Consider the following 8,960-nt stretch of genomic DNA (forward strand, 5'->3'; position numbering starts at 1 on the left):
CTCTTTGGAGAGAGCTCAGGCTTATCCACTTCGGAGGTCCAGCAGCCCTGGAGTGAGTCTACGCAAAGTGAAAGGCAGGGGCCTCACCCCAGCACAGGGCAGCTCGCCAGGGGGCCTCACCCCAGCACAGGGCAGCTCGCCAGGGGGCCTCACCCCAGCACAGGGCAGCTCGCCAGGGGGCCTCACCCCAGCACAGGGCAGCTCGCCAGGGGGCCTCACCCCAGCACAGGCATTGACTGAACTCAGCCTGACCGTCAACTGCTCCCTGGAGGAGACGCTCGTGTCCTGTGCTGAGCACGGAGTCGCCATCCTCCAAGCACCCTTCATCACCATCGCTTACTGAGGGTTGTTGTATTATTGTTATTATCAGTGTAGCGGGCAGTGCTTTGTGGATTCAGTGAGATGGGAGGAGGTTAAAAGCTCTGTAATCACAATGCAGACGAGTCCGGTGAGTGGGGTCGTCGGGTCACTCCCAGCATCAACCCTGTTACAGCAGCCCGATTACTGCAAGACTGGGAGTCCAGTTCTATTCATTCTTAGGTTTGGGGGGGACGGAACACACCATCCAGTGAAATAATTATATTATTATTTTGCAATAATCATTTTCTTTCCTAGAGATTGCCTATTCAGTCTCTGTGCTGTTACCGTGGGCATTGCTTCACACGCATTGTGGCTTTGTATTTATTTTTTGCTAGCTGAAATGTTAATAGGATTGGGTAGGAGCAGCTTGTGCAGAGGATCTGTTGGAGATGGAGCGTTGCTGGATTGATTGTGATTCATCGGGCTGCACAAGCTGTTACATGGAGTAATTCTGTGTCATAAGAGATTAAAATGTATCTGAGTCATAAGCACTTCAAAAGAGAGATAACAGAGTGATAGCTATCACTATCTGTGATTTTTTTTTTCTGGTAAATAATTCTAAACATACCTGAAGGATTATAAATTGTATTAATAATGGTTACTTTTGTATTTTTTTATTAACAAAAAGAAAACTGGAGCAGACATTCACTCCTCTTGTATTTACATTTTCAATCACCGCAATGGACTACACTCCCACCTCTGTGAGAAAGGAGTTTGTCAGAGTTGTAAGACAGGGGAACATGCAGGTAACGTGCTGATGAATAAAGCATGAAGCACTGTCCCCAGGCCCCTGCAGAGGGGACGAGGAGCTGGCAGGGGAGGACAGCACTGTGATTCACTCCTCAGATCTGCTCTAGACACAAAGCCAAGCAGACAGGGAGGGGAGGCGGACACGGAGAACAACAACGGAGATGCAGCCATGTTAATTGTGTAGTAGTTGATCCAGATTCCATAGAGGGCTGTTTTTGTTCCATGTCACGGTCATTTTGAAATAGCTGTACCTGCACTGTAACTTTTAAATAATATTGTAAAAAGATCAAACATTATTCTCACTATTAATGCTAGTGTACAAATCACCTTGCAATTCAAAGCAAACCGTGAGTTTATCTGTATTTGTATTGCTTTTCTGGTCTCAATAGCACAATGTGTTAAAATTCAGTATTGGTCACACTACTGTAGGGGGAGTCTAATGCTGTTACAATGGATTCTAGTGCAGTTATAATGAATTCTAGTGCTGTTACAATGTATTCTAGTCCAGTTATAATAGATTTTAGTGCTGTTGCAATGAATTCTAGTGCAGTTATAATGGATTCTAGTGCTGTTACAATATATTCTAGTCCAGTTATAATAGATTTTAGTGCTGTTGCAATGGATTCTAGTCCAGTTATAATAGATTTTAGTACTGTTGCAATGGATTCTGGTGCTGTTACAATGTATTCTAATCCAGTTATAATAGATTCTAGTACTGTTGCAATGGATTCTAGTGCAGTTATAATGGATTCTAGTGCTGTTACAATGTATTCTAGTCCAGTTGTAATAGATTTTAGTGCTGTTGCAATGGATTCTAGTCCAGTTATAACAGATTTTAGTACTGTTGCAATGGATTCTAGTGCTGTTACAATGTATTCTAGTCCAGTTATAATAGATTCTAGTACTGTTGCAATGGATTCTAGTGCTGTTACAATGTAGTTGGCGAGCAGCCCAGCCAGCTACACTGATCAGAGATTTGTCTCAATATACCGGCATATAAGATTCACTGCTGTTACTCAGTGTTGGCATGTCTTCAATTCTCAGTGCGAATGATAGATCTGCATGCTGTCTGAATGCGCATTATTAAAAATGATGTCCAGTCAGTGATGAGAACACGGTCGAGCTACACAGATAATGTGAAGTCAGGTGATGCACTGGAGGGTCCTCTCTTTCCAGGAGTGTTGGTTCAAGCAGATAATCGCGTGGAAACAGGGTTCTTGTCTTGGTTTTGTGCTTTATTTAATCTTCAGAAAAGAAAAAAAATAATAATGAATTCACAACAGCATTCCAAAAGGAAACCACAGCCTTGTTTTTACAGATCACACGCAGCGAGAACATGCTTGAAATCTAAAAGTAGGAAGCACGCTGCGGTGAGCAGCACTTCGTATGAACTATGCAAGGCTGTCAAGGCAGGCAAGTGCGGAACTGCAAGAGCTTCATTGGAACGTCACTTCAGTTCTAATGGAATTACAGGGTAATTCCTGCCTGCTCTGCAGCATTCCCATAATGCACAGGAGAGGGGGTGCAGGGTGAGGGACGCAACACAGTCTTGTACTAAGCAAAGGGAGAACATTACCCAAGGGCAGCGAGGAGCCCCGAAGCTATTCAAAAACTCAAGTTCCTTCTTTCAGTAAACTTTCAACATCTACCTTTCAAAAATGAAAAAAAAAATAGTGATAATTCTTCACATATTCTGCCAGCCAAAGCTTCATTATGACATTCAGATAATGTGTTAATGAATAAGGACATGGCACTGCAATTTACAACAAACAGTTTATTACTGAAGAACAGGAACGGCACGGAAGCAGCATCCCATAGATAGGAGACACAGACACCCAGAGTAAGAACCAGCGCAGCCTCTAGCACCAGCCTTTCAAACTGGGGGGGGGGGGGGGGGGGTCAGACCTTTAAAGAGAAAACAGTTTGTTCAGTGTTGCAAAACTTTTTTCAAAGTGCAGCTGGAGTTCTGTGCTTGCACACGAGGCTCAGTTAACCCAACAGCATGGGAGACACCACTGAATACAACGGCATACAACTCCTAGTTAAATGTGCTTTCAGAACTGTGCGGCAGGCAATCGGTTTACCACTGTCTGTTAATGAATTGTGAAGGGTAGATTATTAGAATCCCACTTTACCAGTGTCTTCCCATGAAACACTGATTCCAGTGGCATACCAATTTTGGATGGAGAGCTTTAAAGATGAGTGTGGGCAGCAGGATTGAAAAGGCGTCTCGAAGCACAGCTAACGGGTCTGAGACCTCTCAGGAATGTACAGCAGCATGTGGATGTGTGAGGGAGCCAGCTGCAGGCAAAGAACGCACACGCACATCACAAGCACACATTACAACAGATCGCTGCCCCAACGCCACAACCACAGGGATTACAACACAGAGAGTTCAATAATGCTTTTGGTCCATGTGCCCTACTCAAAATGCTGTAAGGCTGGTGCAAGCTTATTCTGTCCGAGCTCAACCTCGGACTAAAACACAGTGGTTTTTGTGGTCACTCTACCCCTCACCCTCCCCTATCCACTGTCCCAAACTAACGCAAGTCCGCCACACTCAGTATGCTAAACGAACCCAGTTTCACAGTCGGCAGAGAGAAGGCTAATCTAATTAAAAGTACATTTAAAAATGATAATGAATTTTTTTAAAAAAGCCTTGCTTACTTAAAATGCATCCTCAGCAGAACGACTCTCCTTCATTCGCTTCACTGATAAAACTTTAAAAAGCAAGTCCTGTCCGCTCCCTAAGAACAAGGGAAAGCGGTTCACTCTGTGCAAAGCTGTGCTAACCATTCTCACTCTTCTAGGCTATTCATTAAGTCAGCTGTTCTGCTGACACACTGATTACATTGCTTTTCTTAGCAATGCAAAAAAAAAAAAAAAAAAAAAAAAACCAAAACCCAGCCTGCTTCTGCAGACAGAGCTTACTGTAATCATCCCCAGTGTGTCTGCAGCTCCAATTTGCAGGGGTCCCAAAAGTCAATCCACATGCTGCCTGCTGACGTCACGGGAAGCCGAATGGGATTACAGGCTGGTGCAGTGAGCAAGGACGCTCGTCGCTCTCTGATCCTCACCGTGCACACTGCAGACCAGGGAGCTCAAACTGCACCGCCATTCTCACAGAGTCCCCAGAGCCCTACGCAAAGTCCCAGGCACAGCTCATAGAGAATTTAAACAAAGCTTTTGCGCATTTAATTTTCAGTGTGTGCGTGTGCAGCACTAAATCATCACACAAACTAAACAATACAAATCATCACAAACAAAAAACACATACTGTATAAATACCACTGTGTGACCATTCTGAATCAGCACTACAGCAACACAGGAGCGCCTTTATAAAACGGGGGACTCTCGTAAGGCGCTGCCTATCACAGCCCTGTCATTTACTGTTCACGATATCCAGGCAGGATCAGGCGCCTCCTTAATGTTAAAATCAGTGGATCACTGAACACAAACTCACAACAGAAAGATATTTTTCAATACACTAAGCTGTCTCACAAAGTCAAGTTATTGTGCTCTGGAATTGAAGCTATTAAAAAACGATGCAGGGCAAAGACAAGCCCTGTTAAAAATCACATCGTCCCTCTCTGCAAACCAAAAAGCTCTGCTCATTAACACTTGTTTGCAAGAGTGTCTTCTCAGCACTCGGATCACCTACTGCCTGACAGAAACTATTCACACATGACAAGCTAGGGGTGTGCTCTGCCCTATTTAAAAACCTTCCGCTCCACTGAAGGCGGCTGTACAGAACGAGCTGAGGCTGGAGAGGTCAGCCTCGTTGGGGGTTTCTTGCAAGATGCTGGCAGTAGAACAAACACCAGCACTTGGACTTGAAGGCAGTGCCCTTTCTACAGCTATAAAAGGTTCAAAGTGTTGTTTCTAAACTCCCACTGCTGCAGGTAGCAGTGATGAGGCTTCAGACTGGGTTGAACTGTATCGAGCTGGACATCTGACCACTACTGTTTCCGTACACACTTCTGCACTCCACCGCCAGCAAAACAGAGGCTGACTCAAACAGCTCTCCGTGTCTGCCTGCATCAGGGCAGTTTCCCCTGAGCCGAGACACCAGATATAATATCCGTTCTCTGTGCCTGCTGTCACACAGCCTTATCACTGCAGACAGTGTCCCTGCGTCAGCAGCTCCAGGAGCCACGACATGTAAAGAAAGCAGTTTCACCTCCTTCCTTATGAATAAAATAAGCACACAGCACAGAGATAGAGAGTCAGATAGATAGGCAGGCAGAAAGAAACACCACGTGGTGTGAATGGGTTAAGGGTGTGGAGATAAGGGGGTTGACGGAAGGCAGCAGGGACGTTTCAATGCATTGTTCACCCAACGGTTTGTTCTCTGGGATGAAAGCAAGGCTTGTTTGTGTACACAGCTTCTCAACATCTCTACCGGATCTCTATGAAATCTCAACAGAAGACTTCCAGGAGATGGAGCCTGGAGCAGGAGGAGAGGAGGGACACAGAAACCTTTCTATCAAGACTACCACAGTTTAAACAGAGTCAGAATGAAGTCTGAAGACTCTCTCTGGCTTTCTCTCTCTTCTCTTCTATTTCATGTTCTCTCGTTCTCTCTGTTCTGGGAGTCACCGCCCCGGGGTGAAGATGTAGTCGAGGGCCTGTCTCTCTGCCGCCGCCACGTTGGGATGCCACAGGTCCACCATGAAGACCACGCGCGGGCCGTCCTCCGCACTGCCTGCACAAAACACAACAGCGCAGGTCACGTCACGTCAGCACATGTGTGCACCACCTCATCCAGACCTGGGGTCTATTTTACATAACCAGCAACACAAATACAGAAACACACACTAGACAACCTTATTTTTTCAAACAAATGGGGTCACCAAAAGTGGTTGAAAATCCAAGAATAATGATCGAATGACAAACAAAACATAACATAACTGAACTGTAATTACAATCAATTACAAATGACCCGATCTGACTTCAGCCTGACCTCACACTTGCTGTTTTGTTGTTTCTGTTAATATTGAACTACCCTGTTCCACTCATTCCATTACCCCTGAGCACTGCACAGACTGTGCATCATTCAGAGCGTCTACTCCCTGTGCTGGCGTCTTCTGGGACCCACAGGGAAACCAGAAAGCATGCTCTCAAAGGGACTAGGTTTCCTTTAAGAAATGAGAAGGCGCAGGCTCTCTCAGCGTTTAGAGGAGAATCTGGCTGCTGTTTGCTGCTCAGTCCCATGGCTGCTCTCCTGCAGAGGAGGCTGGCGTTACAAGGCTGCATTGCAGAGGACTGGCACAAGACAAGCAGAGCAAAGAGACTGCCCACGTGAGGCTGGAATCCCATCTCTGGATTCTGGGGACTTCATTCTCGTGATGGATCAGGTCACAGGAACCCCTCCATGGATCTACATCATTATCATCCTCACCAGGGTTTGGGGATCGATTCCCGTTTTAAAATCAATTCCCTCGCGACTGTTCAACTGCTTTTATTTGAAGCTGATTTAATTGGCTTCAGTGTAAGTGACGTGTTTTGCTGTGAGAAGGTCATTTTAACACAATGTTGCTGATTTTAATCAGTGATGTGTTGGAATTGATTAAAAGGAGATTGAAACTGATTAAAAGGAATTGGATCTGAAAAGCACGACTCGATCCCGACCCTGTCGTGATGTTTAAATCCCTCTCCTCCCTGCTTGGTGCTCCCCACAGTGCTGGACTCACCTTCATGGTAGGCAGTGTGCAGGAAGGAGTCGTCGAACAGGAGGCAGCTCCCCTCAGCCCAGCACTGGGGCTCCCCGCCCACCACCAGCTCACAACTACTGGGGATCTTCAGCCCTGGGGAGAGGGGGGAGGCTTTGGTTTTATCCACATGTTTACAAAAACAAAACAGGCCCCATATCATCATCTTTCCACTTGTGATTATTCAGAAAAAAGACTTCTTTGCAGCTTTGAAACAGCCTTAAAAAAAAAAAAAAAAAAAAACCCTATACCAACAGTTCATCCCCATGCTCACACACAGAGGCACGCCCATCTCTGCATTATCTACTGACTGTGTTAGAACAGATGCACATTTAATAACACTACAATTACTCAGTTTTGCCAAAATGTGTTTTTTAGCTTTATACACTGTATTTAATAATTTAATACAAAAACACACACACACACACACACACACACACACACAGAGGCTGAACATGTGTCTATTGAGCCAACAAAGGTTTAAGAATGCATATCTAGTACCCCCCACACCTGCCCCCGCCCCGCACCCCTCCGTACCCAGGTGGCAGCGTATCCGCACGTTGGTGGGGCCATAGTGCTCTGTGATGAGTGTGCCGGGACTCAGCACGGAGAAGCAGGCGTTCCCAAACACGTTGTTCCCGATGAAGGTGCGCAGTGAGCCCAGGGTGCGGTAGGCACGGGGGCAGCGACGGCAGTTCTGCGGCACGCTCACGCCTTGGTTCACCAGGTAGAAGGTGTGCCACTCCCCGTGGGGGGTGCTGTTCACCTTCCAGCCCTGCGAGGGGGACAGGCTGCAGTTGGAGAACCCCTGATGCACCGCTTCAAACTCTGCCAGCAGCACCGGCCAGCTCCGCTCCAGCAGCTCCACGTCGTGCTTCTGCGCATCCCGGGAGAAGTAGGGGGAGGTGGGCAGGTCCGGCAGGAAGAACACCTCTGGTTTCTGGATGGAGGGGCGGCTGGCTAGGTAGCGCCCCTGGTCCCGCACCCCCTTGTGCACGCGGCCCATGCCGGCCCAGGTGTAGCGCTTGGCGTACTCCTGCAGGTTGTGGTACAGCCGCTGGTTCAGCCCCTCGCTGTGTGCCGTGCAGCGGAAGCACTCGGGGGAGTGGCAGTAGGCATAGCCGTTCTGGGGCCCCTCCCCGTCACCCCGCTCCGCGAGGAGGGAGGCGCTGGAGGGGACCACCACTCCGGCTCTGTAGCTCCGGGGGGACGTGGCGGCCTGCTCACGCCCCACGCGGTAACAGTACCAGATGAACAGCAGCAGCAGGCAGCTCACGGTGGCCAGGGCGCTGGCGTCGCAGTCCCGCACAGCATGCATGCCGCCAGCCACCAGGCCACGCAGTCCGTCCAGAGACCAGTCCATACCGGGGGGGGGAGGTTAGAGACCAGGGGGGCTCAGGAGGCGCTGCAAGGGCTGGGTGTCAGGAAACATCGAGTGCTCATTGAAGAGGTGGGCAGGAAGCAGTGGAAACAGGGAGGGAGATGGTGTGGGTAAATCACCATAGCGATACCGGCATCCCAGGCAGGCTGGGAGGGGTGAGCAGGGGGGGTCTAACTGCCTGCTGCCACGGCGACGGTCTCAGAGGTCATTGGTGTGGCTGCAAACAATGGCTGCAAACAACCTGAAAAAAAAAAATAAAAAAATTATATATATATATATATATATATATATATATATATATATATATATATATATATATATATATATATATATATATATATATATATATATATATACAGGGATTGAAAGCAGTTTGATCCAATGCTGGTTTTACAGTGACAAAGAGTTTAAAGAGTTTTAGCAAAACCCAATCCCCCTCTCTCATCCCAGGGATTGAAAGCAGTTTGATTCAATGCTGGTTTTACTAGGAGTTTAATAAGACACAACCGAGCTGGCTGCCTATACACTGGAGCTAAATCAAGCTTGCAGTTAAACCTGAGTGAAACTGCTCTGCCCACACACTCTCTGCTGTCTCTCTGTGTTTAAAACCTCACTGACTCACACTTGCCACGTCTCAGAAAAACAGCGAAGGGAAACAAAATGATCAGTGGTCCCTCCAGCAGGTTGAAGAGACAAGTGAGTCGCTGATCGAGGGCTCGGAATATCGCTGCTGTTACTGCACCACTTCATGAAAACAA

At 47.3% G+C, this 8,960-nt stretch overlaps 1 protein-coding gene across 1 annotated transcript; it reads right to left on the reverse strand.

Annotated features, from left to right (window-relative positions):
- Positions 1–3,998: 3,998 nt before the first annotated feature.
- On the reverse strand, positions 3,999–8,423 carry LOC121300391 (aspartate beta-hydroxylase domain-containing protein 2-like). The gene is made up of 3 exons (XM_041228989.1): positions 7,359–8,423; positions 6,804–6,917; positions 3,999–5,815 (listed from the first exon to the last, which is right to left on the reverse strand). Exons 1-3 carry the CDS (start codon positions 8,182–8,184, stop codon positions 5,706–5,708), a joined length of 1,050 nt encoding a protein of 349 aa, XP_041084923.1. The 5' UTR covers positions 8,185–8,423; the 3' UTR covers positions 3,999–5,705.
- Between the last annotated feature and the right edge of the window lie 537 nt (positions 8,424–8,960).

The sequence above is a fragment of the Polyodon spathula genome, chromosome 25 (assembly GCF_017654505.1).
Source record: "Polyodon spathula isolate WHYD16114869_AA chromosome 25, ASM1765450v1, whole genome shotgun sequence".
Taxonomy (NCBI): Eukaryota; Metazoa; Chordata; class Actinopteri; order Acipenseriformes; family Polyodontidae; genus Polyodon; species Polyodon spathula.

Coding starts and splice junctions, on each gene's coding strand:
- LOC121300391 (XM_041228989.1), bottom strand. CDS start 8,184: ATGGACTGGTCTCTGGACGGACTGCGTGGCCTGGTGGCTGGCGGCATG. Junction 6,918..7,358: donor GCGGATACGCTGCCACCTGG/GTACGGAGGGGT, acceptor CCCTCTCCCCAG/GGCTGAAGATCCCCAGTAGT. Junction 5,816..6,803: donor GCACACTGCCTACCATGAAG/GTGAGTCCAGCA, acceptor TGTTTTGTGCAG/GCAGTGCGGAGGACGGCCCG.